Source organism: Pelmatolapia mariae, linkage group LG4 (genome assembly GCF_036321145.2).
Source record: "Pelmatolapia mariae isolate MD_Pm_ZW linkage group LG4, Pm_UMD_F_2, whole genome shotgun sequence".
NCBI classification, from domain to species: domain Eukaryota; kingdom Metazoa; phylum Chordata; class Actinopteri; order Cichliformes; family Cichlidae; genus Pelmatolapia; species Pelmatolapia mariae.
Genome location: NC_086230.1, coordinates 5,224,361 through 5,240,132, shown reverse-complemented (window position 1 = coordinate 5,240,132; position 15,772 = coordinate 5,224,361). Strand labels below are relative to the sequence as shown.

The 15,772-nt window shown below is 37.4% G+C and overlaps 1 protein-coding gene across 1 annotated transcript in view; it reads left to right on the top strand.

Annotated features, from left to right (window-relative positions):
- LOC134625700 (beta-1,4 N-acetylgalactosaminyltransferase 2-like) overlaps positions 1 to 15,772 on the top strand; it is a 36,710-nt gene that overhangs the window by 19,183 nt on the left and 1,755 nt on the right. The window contains exons 4-9 of the mRNA XM_063470955.1: positions 238 to 275; positions 680 to 746; positions 4,396 to 4,509; positions 4,798 to 4,884; positions 7,262 to 7,443; positions 7,804 to 7,947. Of these exons, the coding sequence (XP_063327025.1) occupies positions 238 to 275; positions 680 to 746; positions 4,396 to 4,509; positions 4,798 to 4,884; positions 7,262 to 7,443; positions 7,804 to 7,947 (632 nt within the window). The remainder of the gene's footprint in view (positions 1 to 237; positions 276 to 679; positions 747 to 4,395; positions 4,510 to 4,797; positions 4,885 to 7,261; positions 7,444 to 7,803; positions 7,948 to 15,772) is intronic.

The window sequence follows — 15,772 nt, the reverse complement described above, 5'->3', positions numbered from 1 at the left end:
ATAATTACATTTAAAACATAATTAAAAGATAATTAACCAAGAATGATAATGACCAGCAAACTTATACTTCAGCAAATGAGATGGCAAAATTAAATCTGTATTACAGCCAACATATTCACAGACAAGAAGTTGCATGGGGGTTTTAAGGAATTCATGTTGATCATTTATGCTTCAAAAACGTGTCATGGAGTCTTCCCATAAAAGGACAATGTAAAAGTAATGTAATTTTAATTTCAGGTTTAGGGCTGCATGCAGAAAACAGAAGCAGCTACAAGGTTGGTGTGATATCCCAGATCAGATCGGCGGACAATTCTCCCTCACATCTAATATGAATTGTACAGGTTGGCTGGTTCATACAAGATGCTTCCTGAACATATACATTTCAAACATTAAACATTAAGGGCCCTGATTCCCTGATTTTGTGATCAATGTGTGGGGCTGACTTTAATTCAGCTTTAGGATAAACGAAAGAAAAAAACAAACATTACTTATGGTCTGATGTACAGTATAATATAGCATCTTTCTTTCCATCTTCAATAGGTATTCCGATGTTACACTGACATAGCATAATCATTTCATACACAGTTTATTTTTTTTGTAGACGACTGTATAGCATATTCTGGGGTAGGCATGGATATTCTGAGTGCTTTTTAAATTTATTCAGGCCTTTCTTTTGTAGGTATCTTTAAGTGTGTCTAAAGGCATCCTGACCACAAATATTACACCTGAACAGACGATCATCAAAGGTGAGATTCCAATTTATATACAAACTGATAGCAAATAAACAGAAAGAAAATGTTAATAGATCCTATATAACCACTGGATCCTATAAATAGTAGATAAGTGACTATATTGTAGGGGGCATTTTTGTTGGATTGGTTTTTGGCCCACACGCCAGATTAGCAGCAAGGGTCAGAACTTTCCAGCCATGTGGAGAAGGAAAACAATCTCTTACAAATATGAAATATAAAACATTTACAGCAGTCTTGTCATGGGCTGGGTCTGGGACCCAGCATTTTCTGTTCATTTTGCATTATTGACATGTACTGTAGAAGACATGCTAAGTTCTTGTTGTTTCTATCAGTAGTTAGGATTGAGTTGCTTTGTATTTTGAAATTCTTTTGTTAAGTCATCTAGTTATCTTAAAGTTTCTTAGTTGCTCAGTCTTTAGTCCTTGTTTATCTAGATCCTGTTGTGTCATCACCCCTTATGTACCAGTCTCCCTTGTTATCAAGTCAGTATTGTCTGCCTCCTGTCTTATTTTGAAAGAACCTGGTTTTCTTTGTTCATTGTATTTAGTTTCACTTCCCCTGTCCCATTATTAGGTTCATGTGTGTCAGGTGTTTCCCTATGTTATTCCACTTCCCCTGATCCTCCCCTTGTGTGTTTTTAGTCTGTGTTTTCCATTGTCTTGTCTTTGTCAGAACGTCTGTGTCACCACGTCTAGTCATAGCACTCATAGTAGTCACAGTCATCATAGAAATCATAGTTATCATAGTCATCGTGATTAGTCACAGTTATCTTGTTTCGTTTTCCCAGTTCAGTTTAGTAGCAGTTTAGTTTGTCGCCCAGTTTGCCTCGCATTAATTTGTATTCATGTTTATCAGCTAAAATAAAACGGCTCACTTTTGGTTTAACTCTCCGCTCCATCTCCTTCTGTGTCTGAACCTGGGTCCTCGTTCTCACTCTTGCACAATCAGCAGGGGTGGATCTAGAGAAATTTTCTTAGGGTGGTATGAGGGTGGCAGAGAAATCAAAGCCTTATATGCAGATGGTTACATATGGTTATAATGATTCAAATGCATTAAGTATAAACACTTTTCATATAAATGTAATCTATAACTTAATTATTTTCTGTAGCCCACATAATTAAACACGTTAGTTTCACATAAAATTCACATAAAACGTGAATTTTGTTGTTATGTACTGTATAGCCTGTATAATAAATAAATACGTAGCCCAATACGTATAAAATCCAGAAAGCTGCACAACATGGGGCGGTTCATTTACAAACACATATCTATCTTAAGTTTCACAGTTTTTTTGTTAGAAAAAAATCAAATTTTTGCATGCTTAATTTACACAAAATGTCAGAAATCTGCACTGTCATGAACAAAAATTTAAACCAAAGTTTTCATGATTTGCTGATTTAACCCTCTGAGGTCCAAAATATGACTGGTTATTTTTGACTCCTTTTGATTTTACAGTTGTATTTCACCTTTAAATTGTTTCATATTTTTTTCCCTGTCTTGCTTGGTATCATTCTTTTCAGCTCAACCTCACGTGTATTAATTTAGTTGTTTTTTTCATTGACATACTGTATTATCACAACTGACCTGAAATCACACAAAAAACATAAAATCCTTTTCACACATTTTGTAAACATCTACAACTATTTATCTAAAAATACACCTGGCATTTTTTACAATTTTGAACAACCATTTAAAAATATTACTATAACTAAAAAGAGAGAACAATCAGGTGTCAAAATAAGATGCCCCACAAATTATTTTTGCCAGTAAAAAGAAATGTGTTTGTCGGCCACAAGACAGAGGAGAACACCACAGGGATAAACCCTGCAGGCCTGACAACAGGAGGTGTATCACTCCTCTGGTTTTCTACCTGGTCACAGTGTTTACATTGCAATCTGCCTTTATGACAGTCATTAGTACCCTCACTGACACACAAAACAAAACAATGACTACACAACACACTAACTACACACTCCACGCTAAACGTCACAAATCTCCCACATCTAAAAACTCGATATCAATATCTCTCTCTCTCTGTCACTCGCTCTGTCTTGCTGCTGTCATTCCCAAAACTTTCCCCTCTTCCTATCTGTCCTTAGAAAATGCTTTAAAAGAAAAGAAAACAAAAAACAAAACAAAACATGACAATAGTATTTAGAAAAAAGCATGGCTTATATTATTTTTTTTTATCATAACTCTGAATTTACTGGCCTGTAATTAAAATGTAAAAACCAGTGTATACTTTGAAGTCCGAACTTTCAACACAGGCTGAAAGACTCAGCGTTGCTGCAGATTGTTGCTATGTCAGCTTAAATCAGTCATGTGATTTGGAGGTGCAGTGTGTCTGTGGACCACAGAGGGTTAATAACACTCACCTTCATTCCATTTCCAGAGTGTAACAACCAACCACCTGTGTGAAATCTGAAATTCCCATGGTGTTCTTCGAAATGTGCTCTGGCACAATCATAAGCATCACTTGCTACTGAAAACAAGAAAAAAGCCGGTCCTGCTATAGACCGAACCTTTTGTTAATTGGTGGAGGGGGGTAACACTATGCAGTATATTCATTTGTAGAATTTATATTCACTGTTAACTGTAACTGTGCTCAAAGTGTTAATGGTATCTTATTTTAAAAAACAACACTGTCATATGCAAAAGTAGGGTGGTACTTGGGGTGGCAAGAGATCATATTAGGGTGGCACATGCCACCCTTCTAGATCCGCCCCTGACAGTCAGCTCCTGCTGACCGTGACTTGAGAGATGACCGAAGTCTTGAGAACTTAATGATTTTAACAATCATCAGATGTTTCTTGTGTTATGAAACAAGCAATAACCTTGGTAATGCGACACCTTTTTATAGGCCATCAGCTGGTACTGAGGATTGGCAGGGTTGCTTTCTAATTACTGATAGATTTCAGCTGGTGTCATGACTTTCCATGCCTTCTTGCACCTCCCTTTCTTCTTGTGTTTAGTACTTTTTCCCTGTGTCATTTCTCATTATTACACATCTTGATTTACCTTCCTGTTGTGTTTTGGTCAAATCTGACCCATTTACAAATTAAAACACTCATTTGATTGCCTCAAGGCCTTATAACATCCTCCACACTATGCATTTGAACATATAAAAGTGATGAGTACCTCTTTCATTTCAGTGTTATGTTAATTTAAGAGCTGTTAAAACAGACCAGTCAATTGTTACCGGGAACACTAAAGTAAGGGGGGGTGGGGATGCACACAACAGGAGGGTTTATGGACAGTTCTAGTTTCTTTGCATATATCGATTGGATATGTTACATCTGGTACATTTGCGTTATTTTTCATAATTATGTTATATGAGAAAGCAACACACAACACTAGCAATTTGTGTATTTTTCTCAGAGTTGTTGTGAACTCACTGACTGCTTTTCAACTTTTTTTTTTCTTGAAAATGTGTCCCGTCTTTAGTTGTTATTTAAAAAATATAAGAAAGTGTGATTTCAGCTAGGCAAAAAGGCAGAATAAATAGACCTTGTTTGAATTCATTTTTATATAATCTATATAGCTTGTAGAGTGTACGCTTTGTCATATTTATTGACTTTAAAACTTAAACTATTAATCAAGTCATTTTAATGCTGTTGTGAAATTTTGTGGTTTGAATTAACAGGATCTGGTAAGAACAAACTATTTATCGAGTCTCGCAGCCTGGTGACCCTCAACAACTTGCTAGCCAAAGTGTCCTATACCAGCACTGACTACCACATAAACACTGGAGACCTCGGTATGTGTTTAAGCAATGTTAAATGAGCTAGAAATTTGAAATTCTATATGAAAATAAAGTTTTGCATGAAATTTGATTCTTTCTGAATTCCGTATGTCATGTCCAAGCAAAATAAGTGAAAGCAAAAGTGAAACTAGACAAAGTGTTTTACAGTTATGCAGTTTGTGTGCTGTTCTAAGGTTTATTGGAAAATCAGTGACTATGTTTTGTTTTGTTTTTGTTTTTTCTCTTTATACAAGAGTGTCCTTTGCACCGTATTTAATCTAAGCTTTTGTTTTCTGATTTTAGCCACTTTCCAGTTTGAAATGCATGAAGCTGTGTTTCCAATTGCCATCAAACAGCCTCATGTACCAGTCCTGTATGACATGGGAACAGGTAGTTTGTTCTTCCTAGAAATTAAAAATCATTGAGTAATTCAAAATCCTAAATCAAAAGCTTTGTCTCTGTGATGGTACCATGTATTGATTCCTGAAATTATGGCCAACTTAGACTGCCTTCCTTCAATGAATGAAATGTTTCATTGACATAGGTTTTAACTTAATTCTGTTTTCAAGGTTCTTCACTAGAGGTATACAGTTCTTTCAAAAAGTAGTTGCACTCTTCCTGATTTCTTATTGAATATTGTTTTGCATATTTCTCACACTTAAATGTTGCGGATCATCAAATAAATGTTAACATTATTCACAAATAATCTGGGTAAATACAAAAGGCAATTTTTAAATGTTGAATTCTTTCATTATTGAAAAAAGTGATCCAATCCCTTTTGGTGTTATTTGAAAAAGTAACTGCTCCTCATTGTTAAATTATGAATTGACTGTGATTGACCACATTTTTAATTTTGGAAACAACTCCTAGGCCTGATTACTACCACACCTGCTGAATATAGGAATAACTTAAGTAGAACATGGCTGTGTCCCAATTCAGGGGCTGCATCCTCCTGAGGCCGCATTTAAAGGCTGATTACATCACAGCGACGGCTGCTCCATATGCAGCCAACAAATGCATCCTTCATTTCCCCAAATTGGAAGGATGGGTCGGGTGTATCCTTTGTGGCCCAACCTATCCCAGAATTCATAGCGCGGCCCAGCCAATTCCAGTTTCCAACAATGGTGGCAGCCACTTAGTTGAGGAGCGTGGCTGAAGAGTTTAAAATATTACTCTTTTTGGTTCACAAAATAAACTTAACAAATCTTCAGGCGAGAATGTAGCTGTGTCAAGTTCAAATATCTGCTCGATTTATCAAGACATCACATACTTGCAAAAAGCGCTCCGATGTTTTCGGAGACGTCTGTTACCGACCAGCTCGACAGCTGACCGGGTGGTCAAGGCTAACTAGAGCCGGCGAGTACAGCGAACTCCTGACACATCATTTTCAGACCCTCGCGCAGTCTTTCACTACTCAGGTTAAACATGATATATAAGTCACTTGTTGCTTAAAAATGTTATTGTTTGGCTTTTTCTGTGTTTTATTTGTTCCTCAGTAAATCAGTTTAGCTGAGATTAAAGTTATGTTTTCACACAGCTGAATAAACGTCAAACAGAAAACTGATTAAACAGAAGTGTGAGATGGTTGAGAATTTACTCCAATATCCTGTTATATTTTAGATAGCAAGGAGCAGATGGCTGAGTTTATTAAACTCCACCGAGACAGTGACGCAAATCTGAAGGCTAGACCGTCCCATTTCACAGAATCGCACTTCTGGCCTTCTCGGACCTGGCCCACATAGACCGCAAAGGCGGGGTCCTCCAAAGGATGCAGCCCCTGCATTGGGACATAGCCCATGTCTGACAAAATGAAACTAAAAGATCTTAAAAAGCAACCCATCCTAGCAGGACCTAAAGAAACTTGAGAAGATTAAAAACAATGTCAATAACATCAATCAGTCTGGAAAGGTTACACAGCTTTTTCAAAAACTGATGAGTCCAGTTAACCAGGATGAGAGCCATTATCTACAAATGAAAAAAGCTTGAATTAGTGGTGACCCTTTCCAGGAGTGACTGGCACACCAAAATTAATCCAAAAAATGCAACATCAGCCAGAAGGTCACTAAAATACCCACATCAGCTTCTAAAGAACTGCAGTCCTTGCTTACCTTTAAGTTAGGGTCTGTGTTCATGATTCAACAATAAGAAAGAGACTGGGCAACAATGGCATAATCTGAGAATTCCTAGGTGAAAACCACTGCTGACTAAAAAGAACACAATCTCACATTTGCCAAAAAAATGTCCTGATGATCTCAAAGACATTTGAAAAAATATTCTGTGGATTGAGGAGACAAACACTGAGATTTTTAAGGAGATTTGCATTCTGTTAGATCAAGCATAAAACTAACATATGATATGATATCATAAAGGAATATCATATCAAGAGTCAAACATGGTTTACCAGAAAATCCTGAAGGAGAGTGTCTAGTCCAGTTCATGCCTTGAAGCTCAATTACAGCAATTCTGCAAAGACAAATAGGACAAAATTCCTCCACAGTGAAGAGAAAAAACCATTGCCAGTAATCACTCGCATGAGTGCAGGTAGGTAGGTCTATCCCCCCCTTAAGAAGTGAAATCAGCATTTAAAAACTCCATTTTGTATCTGAAACATTTCATTGTAATGAATGGGGACAAATACTTTTCCATGGCACTATAGGTGAGAGAAGGATGCACATAGAGAAAAGTGTCAGAAGATAACTCATTCTATGCTGCAGCAGATCACCCTACTTTTTCTTGAAATAAGTCTTTGTTTGCTTCTGTCTCTCAGATATCAGCTCTCAAGTCACCATCACAACAAAAACTTTCCAGCGCTATAGACACTTAAGGGTGTTGCTCGACAGCATCCGGCAATTCTATAGCAACATAAAAATTATTATTGCTGATGACAGCTTAGAAACGGAGCACATTACTGGAGAAAACATTCAACATTACATTATGCCTCCAGCACAGGTATATACCTACATTCTTATGGACTAAACTGACTATACAAAATTTAGAACATATGTCACTTTACTTTAATTCTTGAAATTTTATGTAGTAAAAGTTCTATTAAATCTGATAGGAAAATAATTCAGATTTCAGATGCATTTAAAATGTTATTAGCTAAACTTGTGTTACTTAGTTGTATCAAGCATGTTAAATTGCTGCTAATCTAACTAACTAAATAAAGAATAAATGGACTGCAGTCACATGTGGTCACCACCACAATTTAAGGATAAATCTGAAATCAGAATTAGAACTCTTATTATTTGCAATCACCTTCAATGACTATTAGGACCATTAAGATGTGAAAGATGTTTCCTTTCTCAGGGCTGGTTTGCAGGCAGAAATCTGGCTGTTTCCCAGGTAACCACCAAGTACTTCCTGTGGGTGGATGATGACTTTATGTTTACAGAGAAGACGAAGATAGAGAACCTTGTAGAGGTGATGGAAGCAATGCCAGAACTTGACGTGGTGAGAATGAAATGGCTCCTGTTCGGGTTCATTTACTTCTATTTGCTTTATGGGATACAGATTGCACCCAAACATCAAATATACATAGCTATTTCTGTAATTAGGTAAAAAAAAACCTTTTAACTTTGACCTAGTTTCTTTTTACCCTTTTAATGCACTGACTGGCGTTCTTATGGACTTTACGCTTTCCTTGACGATGATTTATCTGATCCAGTTACAACATTACCAAATTAATTTTGGTTTTTCCAAAATTTTGATGCATTTTTTTCATTTAATTAAATCAGTTTTAATAATAGTTAACAGCTCTAAGCCTGTCATGTTACGGCTGTGTGCAGGCAGGGATTGGACCTAAACACAAACTCATTGACACATAGAATAAACTCAAAGCCAACTAAACTGGGAAACTAATAGAACTAATGCACACGAGGAGACACTGAGGAGCAGACAGCATGAGGGACAACGCGACATGGAACAGAGGGAGACGCGGACATAAATACCCAGAAGGTAACGAGGAAAGTGGAAGCACATGGGGAACACAGCTGAGGATAATTACACGTGACAGGACGGGAAAGACATGAAAACTGAAAATGCTGACATCAGACACGAACCTTCAACACAACACAGGACATACACAGAGGCAACCTGGAGGGAGAGAGAGAACAAGAAGCAGCACATGACAGGGTGAGGAAAACACAAGGCACAAGAACTAACATCACAATATAACCACAGTTACACAAAGGGAGACACAGAGGGCAACTACATGAGGGAACCCTACTAAATACACAGGGAACCAAACACAATACAAGAAACTCAAACTAGGACACTAGGCTCTGAATAAACTAGGGCAACAAAGAAAACGTAGAACATAAATTTATAATACAAAAACACTGAGGCACAAGAAACTCAAAACACTGGGTCTAGAGACCCAAGACCCTGACAAAGCCTAAACCTTCTAATGCTATGCAAACATTTCCATTGACAGAGATGGGGAATTGAGAAAGTAGTTTGTTATATATGCTTGTTTTTCATTTCACGAAAAACATACAAACTGTATACACACAGATACTGAATGAATGCCTGAATGCATTTAATGAAAATGTCACAGGGGCTATGGGGTCGCCGCGCTACACTAACCGATCCGTCCCCACATGAGCCGTTGTACCTCACGATCAGGAAGCAGGTCCTTTTCAACCTGGCGTTCCTTCCTTTCGGTATCTGGGCCTGTCCTCTTCTATAACAAGTTTGTTTGACAGCTAATAGGCCGCCATATGGCACACTCACACCTCAATAGGTGCCTGCTATTGTCCGCCCAGTCCATAGTGGAACACTATGGACTTAAAAATCAGACAATGTGATTTTCTGGATTTTTTTTTTCTTATTTTGTCTCTCATAGTTGAGGTATACCTATAATGAAAATTATAGGTATACCTGTATGCACCACTTCCCACTGCACTCCCATCCTTAAGTCTTAAATCTCTTATTCCTTCCTGTTTTTCACTTCTGCTGCTTACACATGAACCCAGAATTAGAAAACTGAAAATCAACTCATTTGTTTTTCTTGAACAACGCCATGAATGTTACTTAAACATTTTTGCAAGCGCATTTGAGTACTTGAGGGCTCCAGCAGCAATTTATTCTTTATTAGTATTAGTATTAGTAAGAGGGCATTTTGCTCTCTTACATAGCTAAATTCAAACGTGTGTACCCATATGGAAAAGAAATAGTAAAAACTTATATGATTTACTCATGAAAGTGGCCACTTTCTCATTACTTTCATATATTGTTTTTGTAAGTATCCAAAACATACAAGTTTCATTTATAATTTTTCAAGGGATCTTATATCTGTTTTCACTCTTGTATGCGTTTCACACAAGACAGATACAAATTTTATAAGATTTATATATATCTTTTCCATATGGGTAAGGAGATTACTCTGTTGGTAAATTAGTACCTTTAGGAACAAAAATGAAAGTCTGTGAGGAGAAACTAAAAGTCATTTAATATAGACTGCAATTATTCTAACCACGGTTAGAGTATGAGCTTAAATGCTGAAATGTATATTTGGTGCAGAAACTAACAAATGATGATGCAGGAAACTCTGATGATTCTAAAAAATTAAGGTAATAACAGTACAATAATCAAGAACCAGGGTGAGTAAAAGATAATTCGATGAAATTTACATATATTTGCATCACTTCTGTGGAATTACAGAAGTTAAAAGCTGAACATGTGCAATAGCACGTGCGCAGTTGAAGTTGAAAGCAGGTTAAAGCAAGTTTCAGAGGATGTTGGGTCAAGCTGAGACAACCACAGGCTTCAGTGTGAGCTGCCGCAGTGCTGTAGCATTCTGAAACCAGCCACTTCCTCAACCTTCTCACGCTATGAGGCTCACTGAGCTGTCAGCATGGCTATATATGCACATGTCTGTGTTTTCATGAAACCTTTAAACCACTAGCATTGTCTAACTGTAATTGTTTCACAGCAGACTGATCAGTGAGTGTGATTCTCTGTTTTAGAAGGCATTTGCATTTTCTTTCTTTTATTGGTGAGTTTTCTTCTCCTCTGGGTGTATTTACAGTTTAGTACAAAGAAGAAGTTAATAAAAAGAGACAGGATACTTGTACAAAAAAATAGAAAAGAACATACTGTATAACATTCCAAACTGTATGAAACACCTGAACTGTGACCACGCTCCCCCTTGTGGTGGCTAGTGGGTAATACACCACACTACAATTACTACTACAGTTTTTCATCCATCATTGTATGTATTAACAACCAACAAAGCCTTTCATACACATAAAAACTTTTTTAATTGTAATATGGAGGTAAAAAGGTTTTACCATACACATTTAGGGACAAATGTGTGGCTGCTCGTCTATAAGTTTGTTTCTGTTTATATCATTTCTGACTTGCATCATTTACAAAAGTCGCACAAACCAGGTTTTCTGCGCTGTCACCTAACGCTCCCTGAAATACAATAACTTCATAAACGACTTCTCTGATTTTTTAGCTGGGAATATGCCCAATTGTGCTATTAAGAGGGAATGTCATCGAGCAGAACACAGATGTGATGGATGGTCCCAGCACGGAGCCTTGAGGAACTCCACATAGCAGCTCTGTGGATTCAGACTTAATCTGGTTTGCAGACACATTAAAACTCCTATCAGATATGTAGGAAGAAAACCACTCTAAAACAGAGTCTGCCGTGGTTTTTGTTACAGTCTCCAAGAGACTTTCCCAGCATGTGGTAATCTACAGTTCTCCTTAAATCTTCATTCAAATTCATTGGACTTTCCAACTGCTCTCAGAACTGTTCGGTCCAGTGACTGCTGTCAAACAAATCCTTTTTATGCTGACAAAGACATAACACAAACACATCAGGTTTTTATTCTTGGTTAAAATTAGTGCTGTCAATAGATTAAAAAAAAACGTAACTAATTAATTTCACAATTTTCTGTAATTAATCGCGATTAATTGCAATTACTTGATCAATAGCCTGGCTGCAATTACATTTTTTCAACTTTATATTTAAGCTTGTAACAGACATTTATGCAATATAATGAAGTAAATGGAGAATAAACGCAAAGAATGTGTGCTTAAATTCAGAGAGCATTTGAACAGTTTTCTTTTAGCACAGGTTCTCTCCTGTGAAATACAACTTTTTTTAAAACCTACATACTAATAGCTAAGTATACACTAATATATAATATATATATATTAGTGCTCTCAAACAATTACAATTTTTAATCGGATTCATCACAGGGTTACTGTGGATTAATTTTATTTAATCACGATTAAATATAATTCATTTTTAATCTATATTAATCGCATTTCATTTTGCATGAGCAAACAGACTCGAGAAAAAAGCGGAAAATATAAGCACTTAACATGTTCATTGACATCTTGAACATTCATGTTAACAAAAAACTCTGTAAACATTTATCCTCTCTCGCTGTCACTCTTGGGGAGGCACTTCAAGTCCTTGAGACGAGGAACCAAAGCTATGTAAAGCACGTGTTCTCAACGACATTAACAGGTGTGCAGTTTGTTGCAATCCACTTGGCAATTGTGTCAGTCAATATGTCTGAGGTAGACTTACTGAGCCCCTGATGCTTCGTGAGTGGTTTGTCGCAAGTTGGGTGACGCGTTAGCCAAAGTCCTAGCAGCATCCCCGGCTAACGTATGCTTCGCATCAATGTGATATTTTAAGCCGCAAGTGCTTCGGTGAAAAGAAAATTCCTTCTTGCACAATGTGATTGATTCAGCGGCCCGTCACTACCAGATCTACTGCCCATTTGTGCATGTGTGAAAGTAACTACTTGGACAGACTGCCCAAAATACGTTGACAGAAACATTTCAGGGATTTTGAGTCATTCTGCACTCCAGATGCGTTAATAGCGTTACTATTTTAAAAATCGCGTTAATCGTGATGATGGCTTAATCTACGTTAACGCGTTAATTTTGACAGCACTAGTTAAAATGTGTCAGTGCTAGCACTAGCAAGAAGCACTAGCGATCGTGGCTCAAGAGCAGTGTTGCCAACTCCTCAGTAAGGAAAATCGCTATTGGCTGTCCTAAAAGTCGCTAGAAGTCGCTAAATGACGTCATTGCCTAATTTGCATAATCGGTCATGCTAATGTAATTGTAACCTACGTTGCTGGAGAGAGAAATAACATCGTGGAAGAGACATAAAGTGAGATAAAAATGCATTTAGAATTTATTTAGAACTACAAATTAAATTTATTTTAGCAATTATTGTTTTTTATTGTCACAATTCCAACCCTACTCTTTTATCTGGGCTTGGACCGGCAAAAGTGACCCGAAATTGGCACTCTGGTGTAGTTACTTTGTGTGTGTGTGTGTGTGTTTATAAGTAGTTTTAAACCTTGTGATCCACAAAACAACATAACAGTAAAAGAAGAACTGACTGCTTTACAGTCAGTGCTGGAGCAGCGGCTTCGCTTATACGCGATTCATTTGGCGTTTGGACGCATAGATGGGAACATCTCATGCCCTGATAGCAGCTGGGGGAGGGCTATCCTCCGCCCGTGAGCGCTTTGGCACAGGTAAGGTGCCCATGGCAGCACCGCTGCTTGTTGAGAGTAATATGCGCTTTCACGTCAAAAAATCGACATAAATAAGTCTCCAATAATACCAGAAAAAGTCGCCAGATTTGTCGCTAGTCGCTTTTTAGAAAAAAAGTCGCCAAGGGGGTCTGAAAACTCGCTAAATATAGCGACAAAGTCGCTAAGTTGGCAACACTGCTCAAGAGTTGGCAGTTCATCTTGTAATCGGAAGGTTGCCGGTTCGAGCCCCGGCTCCGACAGTCTCGGTCGTTGTGTCCTCGGGCAAGACACGTCACCCGTTGCCTACTGGTGGTGGTCAGAGGGCCCAGTGGCGCCAGTGTCCGACAGCCTCGCCTCTGTCAGTGCGCCCCAAGGCAGCTGTGGCTACAGTGTAGCTTGCCATCACCAGTGTGTGAATGGGTGGCTGACTGAATGTAGTGTAAAGTGCTTTGGGGTCCATAGGGACTAAGTAAAGCGCTATACTAATACAGGCCATTTACAATTTAATTGGCCTTGATTATGGCAGGTTAAGACTCTACAGAACGTTGTAGAACCACATATAAAAGGATTTAAGTGAATCTTTGTATATATTTGAATATATGTGAATAATTCTGCCTAGGGCTGTTCGATATAAAGATATATATCGGATGACGATATAAAAATGTCTGTCGTTTCCTATTACGCTATCGTTTGTTTCATGGTGTCATAAAATAAACTGTTTACAGCAATATTTTTTCATCTTTTTGATAGTCACTGTAGTGGCTATATTAATTTCTTAAAGTTCTCTCTTTCTCTTATATTTAATATAACCACACTATGGACGACAAGCGCCTGTTTTTACGTGTTGTCGTTTGCAACAATGACAGTAAAACCATCGCGTGGCTCCGCTGTCCGCTTGTTTGTTTTCCATGTAAACCTTTCACAATAAAGCTCAAGATCCTGTTGAGACTTTTCAAAATAAACTGAATCAAGTGAAAGAATATGCAGAGAGTTTACGGATGAGAAGAAAAAAAAGAGCCGTCAGGTGCTACAAAATAAACCTTAGACTCAAACTCTGAAAGAAAATGGTGGCCGTTACAACTTATGTCTAAAAATGTATAGTTTAATGCATCGGTTAAAACACTCGACTCCAGGTAAAGGACGCCCAGCTGGAAAAACTTCACGCAAGTCGAGTTGCCCGAGATTCACAGAATTTACAGAAAATATTACATTTTTGTGATTTATATTGTTGTTAGGACGATAAATGTCTTATATCGGGATATGAGATTTTTGTCATATCGCACAGCCCTAATTCTGACCATCTGTCGATTAGAGAAAAATTAATTAAAGTCAAACCAATTCTTTTGTTAAGTAATTATAGTTTTAAGCTGTACAGTCATTCCACCCAGTTAAAACATCAGTCTACAGAAATAATTAAAGGCTCAAAATTATTTTGGCATTTATGCCCAGGGTGGTTGTAGGTAAACATATGAAAACAAGTATAGGTACTGACATTTGTTACATAAACTGTGTGTTTGATCAACTTTCAAATACATTTAATATCTACAAAAATGTGTGCGGTGAAGTTCATCCTCTGCTAATACTTCTGTTATTGCTGTTATTGTTAATAATCTAGTTCCTTTATACTGCTGTCTTCTGTCAGGGCTGGCTCATTATGTCTGTACCGTTCACTATTATTTCTATTGTGCTGTAAGCCTTTGGATCTCCACCTTCCTTCTATTCTCCTAAGTAGTTTCCTTCTAATGATATTATAGCACTAAGCTACCAGGTACTTTCCGGCCAGTGTGGATGTTGGTCTGCTTATCTATAGTTCCCACATGTGTTGCATGTTTGGTCTATTTTTTAAGATAAAATTCTGGGTATTTTCTGTACTATCAAAGTAAAGCCAAGCAGAGATGTGATATTCTGGTGATGGCACTGACCTTTGTGTATTCTGCAAAGTACTGTGCTCATATGTTTCCCGGAGGTTTGGCTCTTAGGCCGAGTTTAAAGTGCATGTTTTTGTGCATTAATGTCTCTTCAAACCACCAAATGGCAGAAGTGAGTAAACATGAACAGATGGGGATGGATTACTGCTGTTCAAGCTGAAGGAAGTCTCGTCACTAAGCAGGCCAGAAGCAAAACCTCAATTTATATTTATAAAATTTATATTTATATAATTCATATGTACCATGGTCTTATTTGAAGAACATTGTGTGACACCGTCATGCACAAAGACATAATGTCATTTAATTTTACACATTAAGTCAAAGTTTCACATGTAAATTTGTTCATTAAGAAAGCTGGTGTACTGCACTGATGTTGTGAATAATCTTAAAAGGAATTAGTTAACAATTTACACCAGAAGGAGACATTAGCTTTGTAGCAAGATGCCTTTGTGAGGCACCTGGCTGTTTTCAGTATTTTATTTGTTTCATCATTCTTTATAATATGGTGAATGAAAGGCATCTATCAAGACCCATTGAGACTTAAATCTGAGCCAAACATTAAGGCTGTTGTTACGTTGTTAAACACACATACACACACACACACACACACACACACACACACACACACACACACACACACACACACACACAACCATTAGGTTTTTATTCTTGGTTAAAATTTGTCATTAACTTGACTTAGCTGAGGTTTGTTTTTGTACCCCAGATGTCTTGACTGACCCTTACTTCCTTGTGTTTATTTAAAGTCTCTCTTCAGTCTTTATCATTCCACTTATGGTCTCTATATTTCTTGGTCTGTTTATTAACCCCTTT